Source organism: Puma concolor, chromosome C2 (genome assembly GCF_028749965.1).
Source record: "Puma concolor isolate L17-30 chromosome C2, mPumCon1.1.hap2, whole genome shotgun sequence".
In the NCBI taxonomy this organism is placed as follows: Eukaryota; Metazoa; Chordata; class Mammalia; order Carnivora; family Felidae; genus Puma; species Puma concolor.
Genome location: NC_141675.1, coordinates 102077379 through 102091562, shown reverse-complemented (window position 1 = coordinate 102091562; position 14184 = coordinate 102077379). Strand labels below are relative to the sequence as shown.

At 38.3% G+C, this 14184-nt stretch overlaps 1 protein-coding gene across 1 annotated transcript in view; it reads left to right on the top strand.

Annotated features, from left to right (window-relative positions):
* NECTIN3 (nectin cell adhesion molecule 3) overlaps positions 1-13451 on the top strand; it is a 127710-nt gene extending 114259 nt beyond the window's left edge. Inside the window, exons 8-9 of the mRNA XM_086675496.1 lie at positions 12225-12287; positions 13052-13451. Of these exons, the coding sequence (XP_086531622.1) occupies positions 12225-12287; positions 13052-13231 (243 nt within the window). The 3' untranslated portion in view covers positions 13232-13451. The remainder of the gene's footprint in view (positions 1-12224; positions 12288-13051) is intronic.
* Positions 13452-14184: the final 733 nt, after the last annotated feature.

Genomic DNA, 14184 nt, shown 5'->3' with positions numbered 1-14184 from the left:
AAATAGGGCACGCTATCTATATTTTCTATTTTCCTTTCAGGAAAATGGTACAAAATACCATTCCATGAAATTTAATACCCCAAAGAAAAATACATGCAATTTTCAACTAAATATGTTTAAGAGATCCCTTAGATGGTTTGTGGGATAGTAACCATTAAACAAACAGATAAGACCTTTCCATATTTTATTTTCTAGTTTTTAATTACACTCTCAATGGCAAAAGTAGATTATTGGTAAGGGAAATGATTCCTATATTAGCTCACCTTTCAATAGGAAGGGATAAGAGAATAGTGATGTTCTATATTTAGTATGTTGCCTTTTGTTTCACAATCTAAAATAAGTTCAGTATTGAAGATTTTAGGAGACTCTTAGTTTTTTTTAATCCTTTTTTGCTAAGAATAGCATAATTATTAACTACAAAGAAAATCTTACTGGTTATCTTTTTTCAGTTCTACTTAGATATTGGATTAAATATGAGATTTGGGGAGGGCCATATTAATAGTTTCTAGAGAGGAATTAGAGTTTGTTTTTTATTTTAGCATGTAAAATTTTGACCGTCACAGCAACTAACCCAGACATGGGATGATCTTTGTCATGTTTTCCCTGAGAATACATCTTTTCACAAGGTAGCATATAACAGGATGATGGACAATATTTTTGCACAGAACGGCTTGGGGTGCATACTTTGATGCAGAAGAAACGATTAATATCTTCTTGGGAGTATTTGGGTATGTGGATGAAATTACACTAATAGCCCTAAATTGAAGAAGGATTACCTTGTGGGAAAATTTGGAAATGAAGTGGTATGAGTGGGTAATATGGTACAACACGAGGACAAGGGTCTGAAGAGCAAAGATGCTTATTGTGATCAGGACAGAATAGGATTCTGATGTTAAAATATTTACTTACGGAAAGTAGTGCACATGAATGCATAATCATTTGATTTGTGTCCTGAAAATGGGTAGGATTTATGATTGGGGACATGTTAGCATTATACGTGGGTGCCTAGTTTGCCCACAAATAATTTCCCCTCACCTTTATCATCTGTCTGCTTTAATTAGATACTTGGCTGGGCAAACATATTATAATTTAGGTGAAGTATCACTTTCTTGTATATTTTAATGTAAGGATTAAGTGAGACCAAAGCCAAGATAAGAATTTTCATTAAAATGTGTCATATCAAATTTCACTTTGAAAAATTAGAATCTAGAATGTATACTCAGTAGAGGTAATGAAATTTATTTGCCAATGATAAGAAGGAACGCTGTCTTCCTTCTGGACAATACAACGTTTTCAACAGCCACCAGGCTGTGATAATTCTCTGGTGACTTGAGCAAAATCCAGTGTTACCTTGTGAGATAAATTATCTAATATTCTTCCCTCTTATAAATAAACCTCGTGATTGAAGCATACATTTGGAGAGTAAGGACATTTGAGGTAAGGACATTCTGTAGTCCTTTCTTCTTGTACCTGCCTCACTGAAGTCTTTAATCTGAGATATTAACAAAGTGGACGTTGCATTTTAAGGTGCTAAGTATATTACTGAAGAGTATAGGCAAACAATAAAACCGGAGGGAAAATGCCCTCTGAATTAATTTTGAAGAGTATTATCCAATAGTGAATGACTGTTCTGTGTTCAGCCCTGGGCTGGAGCAGATAAAAAAAACTCTGAGAGTCTCAAGAAAAGCCTTGTCTTTGTTTTCCTTTGAGGCTGGAGCCCAAGCAGGAGGTGAGATAACTTAGGCTGTAGCTTTTATTCAACAATTGAGATGAAGAAAACCCAGAGCCGGTGTCAGAGCTAGCAAGTACTGAGCACCGCCACTCTTTCCTCTAGTTTATGTCCTCTCCCCTTTCAGATGCTCAGTGTCTTCCTGCTTTTCCGTCTCCCTTTCTCCAGTCGAGTTAGGAAGAAACGTGATATACCCAAGATAGGAAAATGGGCAATTTTGTATGATGGTTTCAGACACAGACTTTGGAATTCTATTAAGATGAATTTGAATCTTAGCTCTACAAACGTGGAAACATGGCTTCTTCCCTCTAAGCCTCAGCTCCCATCTCTATTATGGGAACAATGATAGAATTACTTCAAGGCGGTAGTCTAAGAATATGAGCACCTCTAAAGCATCGCGTACAGTACCTCCTGTAAGCAGCAGGGAGTAGGGGAAGAATCTTTTGTCAGTCCTTACAAGTTATAATCGTTCTTTTGTCTAAGCTGAATGGAGTGGTAACTGTTTTTCATCATGTTGGCAATATTGAGCCAACTTCTTTCTAGACCTTCTCCTTCTATCTTTCTTTATAGATTGCTGAGTATAAAGGATCTAGAACCTAATTCCATGGAGTTCACTCCCTTCTCACGAACCAATTCAGATATAACTCTGCCCTGTTCCTTGCAGTTAGGGTTTCCAGGGTTTCCAATCCCAACTGGCACAGGTTTCCCAACATGTGCCAGCACCCAAGACCTCTGTGGGGACCACTAAGAGTGGGAGTCACAGCAGGTCCTGTACATGGATCATACATCAACAAGTGTTTATTGATCATCTACTGTGTGATAGCACCATGTGAAAACCTCGCTGTCTCTCAGGGTTAACAGGAAAGGATTTATAGGATGGCATGTTCAGACAGAACATAGAGATGAACCTTACTTCCCAGACATTGGGAAAGAGGAGTCATAAGTAAATAAATCTCATGTCTTGGGGACTAAGATCCAGACAGACTTTATACATTTAACCTGTATAATGTGTAGTGGCAATCTGTATTGGTCATGACTGATTGTAGATACAGCAGAAATAAGAATTAACTAAAAAATGAGGAAACATTTCTAAATTTAAAAGGAAAAGTCGGATTAATAACACAGCACTCCTCATTGACATTCACACAGGATACTTCACAGGCTTTTGAAAAATCCTACATTCTTAAATACCTCTATCTTTTATAAAACTCATATATATGAGTTGAGAATAACAAAGACACATTGAAAAGTGGATATTGAGCGGTTGCTAAGCTCATTAACTAGCTAAATGATTATCCCATCACAGAAACCTCCCAGGTCTTGATTCAAATTTGTGTCTCAACAAAATTACAAATTACAACCTTACAACCTATCATAACCTTTTAAGATTCACTCATGAATGGTTAAAACCAGCAATGTTAAATCTGTGAATGCCAAGGGTCTACTGTAATAAGAGACATTCATGTGAGTAGCTTACCCTTATGGGTAATTATCACAGAGAACAGTAACAATTATGTATCTCATTAAACAAGTGCCTAATTAATGTTGTAAATTTCGCTTGATTACAACACAGTCTTTAGAGTTGTTGTTCATGTAGCACGTCAGCACTCTCAGAGTTATTAAAAATGAAGGGAAAGGGAAAATCGACTTTTGGTTCACAGTTTTAGTAATATTTTATAATTTCTTTCAGAAAGGTATTAAATAGATAGGAATGTAATATACTTTATGCCTTAAGGAATCCATATTTGGTGAATTATGTATGGTAGCCATTTCTTCATGTGTTACTCCTTTAGTATAGGGAAATCATCTCTATGGAATTGGACTCAGTCACTAGAACAAAGTAAGCAATTGGATATTATAGCCGTGAAACTCCGGTATTGACGGCCATCTGTGATGAAGTATTTATTGAGCACTTACTAGGTACTAGTATCATGCCAGATTCCAGATTGTGTCAATGACTTCTCATTCTACTTTACCTCCCTACACATTTCTCCAAAATAGAGTAATTATGATAAAATGGAAGGTACAGTGTTTGTTTTTTTAATATTCAACTTCACTAAGATATAACTTATATAATACTGTGCTCCATTTTAAGTATACAGTTTGGAATGCTTTGCCAAATGTATACATTCATGTAAACACTACCGCAATCAAGAACATTTCTGTGACCCAAATAATTTGTCATACACACCCTCTACCTCCATCCTCCTAACGCCTCCTGCCTCAGGCAGCCATTACTGTGATTTCTTTTTTTTTTTTTTTTAATGTTTATTTATTCTTGAGACAGAGACAGAGTACGAACAGGGGAGGGGCAGAGAGAGAGGGAGACACAGAATCTGAAACAGGCTCCAGGCTCTGAGCTGTCAGCACAGAGCCTGACACGGGGCTCGAACCCACGAACCGTGAGATATGACCTCAGCCGAAGTGGGACGCTTAACAGACTGAGCCACCCAGGCGCCCCAGCCATTACTGTGATTTCTATCACAGTACGTTAGTTATGGTTTAAAAAATAAAAATAAAAAAGAACTTCACATAAAGAGAATAACAGTGTGCTCCTTCTGTGCCCAATTTCTTTTGCTCAGCATAATATTCTTGAGATCCATGTTGTTGCATGTATAAATTTCCTTTCATGGCTGTGTAGTATCCCATTTTATAAATATACCTTGATTTGTTTATTCGTTCAACTTTCGAGGGCTATTTTCATTTCAGGTTTTGGGATTTTATGAATAAAAATCTTCAGTTTTTTTTAAATAATAATTTTGGTTTCAGTACCAGGATTATGCTGATCTTATAAAAGGAGTTACAAAGCAGGGTTTTTTGTTGTTGTTGTTTCGGTTTTTTTTGGGGGGGGGGTTGGTTTTTCCCCCTCATTTGTAGAAGGAATTTAAGATGCCTTTAATTGTTTGCTAGAATTTACCAGTGATTCCATCTGGGCCTGGAGTTTCTCTATGATAAGGATTTTAATTGTGTCTTTCAAAACATTTAGCCATTTCATCTAGGTTTTTGAAATTGTCATCAAATTATTCGTAACATCTTTTTTATTCTTTTAACTTATATGAGATAATTTGTACTGTTATCTTTTTTCATCTGGATATTGGTTTGTGTTTTCTCTTTTTTTCTTACTAGGGGTTTTCCAATTTTTTTAATCTTTTTAAAGAACCAGTTTTTGGGCTTCATTAATTTTGTTCAATGTTTGCCCATTTTTTATTGATTTTTCACTATTTGTTATTTCTTTCTTTCAACTTCCATTGGATTTAATTTGCTCTTTTTTTTTCCCAGCTGCTTGAAGAAGTTTAGATCATTAATTTAAGACCTCTCTTCTTTTCTAATACAAGGATTTAAAGCTGTAAACTTTCCTTTAACCAATTCTTTTTTCAAAATCCCAGAAGTTTGGTATGTTATAATTTTATTTTCATTCAATTGAAAATACTTTCTAGCTTCCCTTATTATTTCTTTTTTGGCCATTGAGTTATTTAGAAGCATGTTGTTTAGTTTCTGAATATTTTTGAGTTTTCCAACTATGTCTTTGTTACTGATTGCTCACTAAGTTCTGTTATTTTATATATATATATATATATATATATATATATATATATATATAACATATATATATATACATAACATATATATATATTATGTGTGTGTGTGTGTGTGTGTAGGATTTCAAAACCTGTAAATATTTGAGACTTTTATTGCATAGCTATGGTCTATCTTACTGAATGTTCCGCGTGCACTAAAACAAATGTATATTCTACTGTAGTTGAGTGTAGTATTTTAAAATGTCAATTAAGTCACACTGACTGGTCATGTCATTCAAGTATTCTTTATATGTAATGATTTTCAGTTTACATTTTTATCAGTTATTGAGAGTGGAGTGGTATTTCCAACTATATTTGTGGATGTGTCTGTTTCCCTTTCAGTTCTGTTATTCATGTGTTTTTATTGGGTATACACACATTTAAGATTATTATACTATGTTGTCCTGATAAGTTGATCCTGTTATCATTATGAAAGATTCTTCTTTGTCTTTGGTATTTTTGTATTGCAGTCACTTTGATATTATTATAGCCACTGAAGTTTAAACTTTTCTTTAATGAATCATGTTTTTATGGTATGTGTTTTTCTATTCTCTTACTTTACCCTGACTATGTCTTTATATTTAAAATGCATTTCAGGGGGACCTGGGTGGCTCAGTCAGTTAAGGGTCCAACTTCGGCTCAGGTGATGATCTCACGGTTTGTGAGTTCAAGCCCCACATCAGGTTCTGTGCTGACACTCAGAGCCTGGAGGCTGCTTCGGATTCTGTGCCCCATTTGCTCTCTGCCCCTCCCCAACTTGTGCTCTGTCTCTGTCTCTCGAAAATAAATAAAAACAAAATTAAAATTCATTTCACAAAGCTAACAACTAGTTGAGTTGCTGCTTTACCTAGTCTGAAAATCCCTGACTTGGATAGCAATCTTTAGTCTATTCTTATTGAATATATTTATTGCCATGGTTGGGCTTAAGTTTACCACCTTATTATTTGCTTTTTATTTGTCCCATCAGTTCTTTGTTCCTTTTCCTTTCTTTTCCTATCTTCTTTTAAATTAACTGAGAGTTTTTAGCATTTTTTATCTCTTCTATTGAATTATTAGCTGTACCTCTTTGTTTTACTTTTTTTTAGTGATCTCTCTGGGTTTCGGCATATGCCTTTTTTAAAATTTTTTATTTAAAAAATTTTTAATGTTTTTATTTTTGAGAGAGAGAGAGAGAGAGAGAGAGTGTCAGAGCATGAGTGGGGTAGGGGCAGAGAGAGAGAGGGAGACACAGTATCTGAAGCAGGCTCCAGGCTCTGAGCTGTCAGCACAGAGCCCAACACAGGGCTCGAACCCGTGAATCATGAGATCATGACCTAAGCCACAGTTGGATGTTTAACTGACTGAGCCACCCAGACACCCCAGCATATGCATTTTTAATCTGTCACTATCTACCTTAATATAAATACTACCTCATGTATCCTGTAAGAACTTGAACACAACCTGTACTTCAATTTCCGCCTTCTCTTCCTTTGTATTCTTGCATATTTTATTTCTCCTTTTGTTACGAACCTGACAATATATTCTTACTATTTTTGTTTTAAACTATAATGTATCTTTTTTAAAAATTTAAGAATTGATGAAGTTTTTTTTTGGAATCGGTTTTATTCAACTCAAAGTACTTTCCCATAACATTATTTATGGTACAGGTCTGCTGATAACAACTTTTCTTAGCTTTTGCTTGTCCGGAAATTTCTTTATTTAATCTTTGTTTTAAAATATTTTTGTGGGATATGGAATTGTAGTTTGACTTTGTTTGTTTGTTTGGTTTTTTACTCAGTGCTTTAGTATTTTAGCTTCATGTCTTCTGACCTTCACCTTTTTCTGGTGAATAGCCAGTGATAATTCTTATCTTTTATTTCTTACTTTTTCCTCCGACAATATCTTAGATTTTCTTTGTCATTGTTTTCAGCAATTTGAGTTTGAAATGTATTAGAGTAGTTTTCTTTATGTTTACCTTTATTGGAATTCATTGAGCTTCTTAGAACTATAGATGTATTTTTCATCTAATTTAGAACATTTTAACAGCTCTTCAAATACCGTTTTCCTGTCTTTCCTTCCTTCTGTGATTCCAGTTACACAAATGATAGATTTCTTGATATTATTCCACAGATCCACAAAAGCTATGTTCTTTTTCAGCTGTTTCCCCCATCTCCTTGTATGGATAATTTCTGTCTTCAAATGCATTAATCTTTTCTTTTGCAATGTCTGTTAAGGCCATGCAGTGACTTTTTTCAATTTAGATACTGTATTTTTTCAGTTCTAGAAGTTCTTTTCAGTTCTTTTCATAGTTTTTGATTCTCATATTATATTCATATTTTTAAATATCCTTATACATATTTATTTTTTTATGTTTATTTATTTTGAGAGAGAGAGAGAGAGAGAGAGAGAAAGCATGAAGAGGGGAGGGGCAGACAGAGTGGGAGAGAGAATCCCAAGCAGGCTCTGCACTGTCAGGGTGGAGCTTGACCCAGGGACCCATGCCCAATGCAGGGCCTAAACTCATGAACCATGAGATCATGACCTGAGTTCAAGTCAGATGCTTAACCGATTGAGTCACCCAGGCATCCCTCCTTACACATATTTATAGTAAGTGTTTAAAAGTTACAGTCTATTAAATCCATATGTGTCATACTGGGTTTTGTTTCTATTGACTTATTTTGTCTCCTTTTTTTTTCATGTTCAGTATGTTTTAATTGGATGCTGGACATTGTGAATGTTATATTATCAATTATTTGAAATTTGCTATCATTCCTTAATAAGAATTGGGTTATTTTCTGGCAGTCAGTTAATTGACTTTAAGATCAACTTGATCTTCTGGAAGCTTGTTTTTAAGTTTTGTTAGGGTGGTTCTGGAACACTCTGTGTCCTAGAGCTATTTTAGCCTTACTTTTAAAGCATGACCTTGGGTTCTGTACTGAATGTCTCACATGCCCAATGAGGATTCTCCTTCTCTTCAGTACCCTGTCCCACAGATTACAGTACCTCAGCTTGCCTGAGTGCTGAAGTCTGTTCCCTCAGCTCAGCAGTGCTTTTCTTGGGTTTTTCTCTTCCCAAATGAGCAGAAAAATCAGATAGTCTCCAGGACTGTTAGAGGATCACCGTGTGTGTGTGTGTGTGTGTGTGTGTGTGTGTGTGTGTGTGTGTGTTTCTATTATCTGAGTTCCCAGTCCTGTGCAGCACAGTTATCTGGTCTGCAAACTGAAAACTGTTGTTTTCAAACAGTTGCAAACAGGTCTGTAAACTGAAAACTGCCAAGTCTGAAAACTGTTGTTTCATACATTTTGCCCAGTTTTCTAGTGACTTATGGCAGAAGGGCTAGTCTGGTATTAGTTCTCCATCATGACTGGAAGCAGAAGTAAAAATGTATCATTTTTCATTATAAGGAAGAAGCATTAGAGCCAGAAAGTCTACCTGACTAGTAAGTGAGGAAAGTGCCTATGGATTGTAGCTCAATAGAAGTTGTTACAAGGTAGTACATGCCTGTAGGGAAATCAAAATACCTGTTAGAGATTCGGAGTAGCCCAAGGCTTTCTAGGAAAAACTGGAAGAGTAATAGAATGATATATGCTATGATTCCATTAGTTAAAATATTATGAGTTAATTTATACCTGTATATTAAGCACCAAACATAAGTAAGGTATTATGCAAGACAGTTTTCAATATACTAGTGATTAACCTTTTTTTTTTTAAAGTCAGATATTCAACATTTCAGGTAGTTCAGGGAGTAGCAGAAATAGAACACATGTACCCACCCACCATTAGATTAAATTAAATCCTTTATGTCTCTTGTCAGAAATTGGACAGCTGTACCATGCAGAGGCAAGGGTAGCATGCTCTCTACAGCCCTGGTCCCTGATCCCTACAATGTGTGGGGCTTCTGTTCATAGAATTTAGTTAAATATTATATTACACAATTCATGGGCTCACAGGAGGGATAGTGGTTCGGTAGTGAATGTTTACAGCACTGGATAGAAAAAAAAGGAACTTACACATATGCTTGTCATCCCTTCTGTAAAAGTGAAGATTATGTATAGTGTCCAGGCACCATTTCTTCCTGTTCAGGTCTAGAAACTCTCTTGTTTTTATTTTCAAATAGCTAATTTTATGTCTCCTACTATTAAAAAAAAAAAATGTTAACAGTGCTATTGTAACTCCTAAAGCAAGCCATGGCTCTTTGAAATCTCTTTATATTGAAACAAAACAGATTTTCTTGCCTCTGTAATTCCCTAATACTGTTAATCAACACTGGTTATAGTGTTACTATTGATGCTGCATCGTTCATTGTGCCCTCCATGAACACTGGCTTCCAAGGACTTAAAGTTTGTTACTGTGTTTCACCGACAACGATCAGATACAAGTATACCCTGAGTGTTCAGGAAAATGTGAACGATTATTTATTTTCTGGTCATACTAAATTCGCCAGTTGGAATTTTATAGCATAAACATGGAACAGCTCATATTCCAACCAAACCTTTCTTGAACTCTTGAGGCTCTGATCTCTGTATTTCTAGATTGTGGACTCCTTCAGTATCGACTGCACCCTTGATTTCTACACCCTGCACCAGCAGGAAGAAAGGCACTCGCCCCTTCTATAGGGAAGCTTCTAACTGCCCTGTCTCTTTCCAATTAGATACAGCACTGATGTAGAATAATTTCTCAATGACCAGTACTGTTTTTTGATGTTTATTTTATATTTGAGAGAGAGACAGAGCACGAGTATGGGAGGGGCAGAGAAGGAGGGAGACACAGAATCTGAAGCAGGCTCCATCCAGTCTCTGAGGTGTCAGCACAGAGCCCAACATGGGGCTCGAACCCACAAAGTGCGAGATCATGATCTGAGCTGAAGTGTCTAACCGACTGAGCCACCCAGGCGCCCTCAATTACCAGTATTGATACAAGGGGAATAGCAACTGGGATCATCTAAAACAACAAACAAACAAGATGCTAGCTTTAATTTTAGGAGGTTTTTCTTCCCCCCCAAATCTATTTTTCTTGGACCAGGACCAGGTACATAATTTATGAGGCACAGTGCAAAGTGAAAATGCAGAGCCTCTTGTTGAAAACTATACAATGTCAAGATGGTGATAACCAAGGGGGTCAGAGGCTTGCCCTTACTGAGACGGGTCCTCCAGCCACCTGCCAGAAGTACCGTGATGCAGGCAGGGGGCATGCACTCCTGACCCCAGCCTTCCCTGGACCAGCACTCAGGCCCCTGCCAGATCAGAGAATGGCAGAGTCACTGGACAGGGACAGGGAGAGGAAAGCAAGGGGGATCTGGAACATTACGGTAAGGAAGTGGCAGCCGAGAACCAAATCAAACACAAGCATCAGGAGAGGACAACCTTGAGTTGATGCCACAGGTCACTGAGTCATGCTCCATTGTTTCATTAGACTACTTATAAAACATGGATTCACAATAAAATATTAAGAAATCTTAAGATGGCAACCACAGAGCATTAAGTCCCCAAATGGGTCCTGAACGCAAGGCCCTGTGTGACTGGTCACACATCCATGAAACTGGACATTTACCAGGATGTGTGGTCAATTATCACATGGTCACACATGTGGGAAGCACCCTAGAATCAAGCAGAATATGACAGGAGGAACATACATGGTGGACATGATTTATAATTCGGATAACCTTAACATGGGATATCAAGAATTGATAGTTTAGAGTTTAGTAAATTCATCAGTTAACTGTTAACTTCCTACTGTTGTCGAACCACAGGCCAGGGTGTGGAGGTGGAAGAGGATGGCCAGGAAGGCTCATTCTTTACTGGGGTTGAAAGGTACAGATATCAGAGCAGTGATGTGTGCTATGAAACACACGAACAATAGGCACATTGGAGCAAAGAAATGAACTTTGATGGACCCTATAGGGAAAAAAAGGTGGCTTCAGTCAGGCCACGATGGATGGGTAGTATTTCAGCTGTCAGAGGCAAAGGGACGGACCTTCCATGCCGAAAGGACAGCATAAGGAAAGGCAGTGAAGGGAGAGCATTTTGATAGATACGCCCACATGCTGGGACTTTCAGGCATTCTTCTGTTATATTTATGAAACATCTATTTTCCAGACACTGGGTTAGAAGTAGGGGATATAGGAATATAGGCTTAGGATTCAGACAGAGCCACGTGTGAATCACAATCCTCCACTTCCAGCTGTGTGACCGGAGACACCTTACTGAACCACTCTGAGCCTCCGTTTCAGTCTTCTGTAAAATAAAAGCATCAGTTTTATAGAAGTTTTAGAGAGATTATAAATGAGATAATGTTTGTAAAATACTCCAACTAGCACCTCAGTGTAGTGAAGGAGACAAGCAAATATAAACAAATAATGGCAATAATATACACTTTGGGCAAGGCTTCCTGGAAGAGGTAATATATGACCTGGAGGCCAAGGGTAAGGATGCATTTATAGGCCAAGGGGAAGCAGAGAGAGATTCTTCCTAGGGTGGGTTTTGAAAATGAGGAATCCCCTTTATGATCTGGGCAGGGTTGGGGGCAGAGAGTAGCTGGCAGGACCAGAAGGGTGGCCGTATATATACCTCTATAGAGAAGGACAAAAAATAACCTTTCCTTACCACCCCAGACCACTTTTAAAGCCGATTCCAAGTATCAGATTCTTCTGTGCTGAGGCCTCCCTCGGGTAAGGTATGAGTAACTTTGCATGAGACCTCTTGCAGCAGATCTTCTGTATGTTTTCTTCCTTCCAGAAGAAGTCTAGAGTCAGGAGAGAGACAGCTCTCAGGAAATGTCGTTGCTCATCCCCTCCGAAGGAACATTTGCTTACCTGGCACACATGTGACGAGACATGATTGGCTCTTTTAAAAATAGGCTTCTTCATGGTCTGGGTTGATGTGTTTCACCATGTGCTTGGAGCTTTAAAGCGTGTGTCTTGTTCTATCTTCTTCCTCCAGACCGAACACTTGCCTCTGCAGACTCAGTTCCGAGAAAGAGAGGTGGGCGGCCTCCAGCACTCTGTAAGTAACGGGGTCCTGCCGTGGGGGTCTGCCCAGGTGGAACTGGTGTCTCCCATGCCGACTGAAATATCATTTGATTTCCACGAAAGTTTATTGTATTCACCTCTCTGCCATCTGAGCATCTATAGTATGATCTTGTCAAGTCCTTGAGCTTGCTTGGCCATTTAGCAGTAGTCAGGGTTTAAGAAACCAATAACTGGGCGGAGGGGTCAGTACCAGAGACATCACAGAGCATCACGGGGGTTCATTTTATGGTGTCAGCCGTGACAGCGTTTCTGACTCTCAGTTATGTTGGACATGTGGCCAAATACCAGTTCATTTCACTATGTCTTTTCCCTGATTCCCCAACTCTGAATCTTGAGGCTTCATTTGGTTTTGTTTTGCCTGTTTGATTTAATTCTCTGCATATTTCATGCATGCATTCCAAGCTTGAGCCTTGCTGAGGGACTCCCAGGAGTTTACAACCTTGTTCTTCCCTAGTTTAACTGATACCAGTTCCAAATCTCGAAACCTGAAAATGACTATCATCCCCGTTAGTCATAATTTTCTATTTAGCAGATGTTGTGACTCTTATCCAGGTATTGTAAGCAACAAATGACCGGAAAATGAAAAGAAGTTGAACTTGACCTTGCCATTGAGTAGCCTGTGGGATAATGAATCAGAGACACAGACTCTAATGAATCGAGTTCTTGCCTGTTTTGACCAAAGTGCTAGAAAGATGCAAACATCTGCTCTGCTAACATAAGCAATATTTGAATTTTTAGAATGGGCTAAGTCGCAGGAGAGTGGACTATGAAGATGAGAATCCTGTGGGGGAAGATGGGATCCAGCAGATGTGCCCCCTTTACAATCAGATATGCCAGAAAGACCGGAGCCCGGGCAAGCATCGTCAAAGCAACGACCCTGAGAGAGTGTACATCAACCCGCGAGAACATTATGTGTGATTTCACTCTTTTTTTCCCAGTGGACGTCCTAACGAAATGTTCGATCTTCGACTGGGGAGAGAAACTGAGGACAGTGGTTCTTATCTTATTCTCCCTCGTGTAAAACAATCCCAGTTTATGTGTATCAGAAGTCGCGATGAATGGCTTCGAGCCAATAGCAACTTGGTTTCCTTCATTAAGAGTTTCTTAGCCACCAGCTGTGTTTGTGAACTTGACTCTAGCTTTGTGTGTTTCTGTGATGATAGTGTTTAACTACTAACATTTGGCCTACAGTGGCACGTTCATTGAAACATAGAATATCTGCCTGTGATGGCAACAGTGATTCTCCAGAAAGGAAGGCCCCAGCTGGGAGTGTTAACCTTGCAGGGTTTCAGGAAGGCCAACCTATTTATCTGTAACTCAAGCGAGCAGGGGAAAAAAAAAAAAAAAAAAAAAAAAAGGAGTTCAAAATCCATTTCACTAATTATTTCACTGGGATTTGGCTTTCCCTGATGTGCTTAATGCAATTACAATACCTGTGTACAAACAGGAGGCCTGAGGAAAGAGGCAGAATTTGCTCTTTATTCCGAAAAACAACAACAGAAAGCAGTTTAAACCTTCAAGCCTGTTGGTTGCTTTTAAAGTCTTGTGATAATTGTAATATATGTTCCTTCTTGATCACTAAGGTCCGGAGGGATACATATTTCGCACCGTTCTCTGACCAGTCTCGATTAGCTGTGTGCTAAGACTCTTCTCTTGCCCTGTTGTTGTTCCCACAGTTCTGTTCTTTCCTAGCCAGATTAGCCCATTTCCCACCTATTAAATTCTAAAAGCCTCGTCTAAATGGTGGACAGCCTTGAGCCCTGTCCCTCTTTGCTGTAGTATTGTATATGACAAGCTCAGCTTTCACTTCTGAAATTCCTTTCCAGCTAATCCTCTCCACACAGGCTTCAGCTACCCTCTGCTTCTTCAGA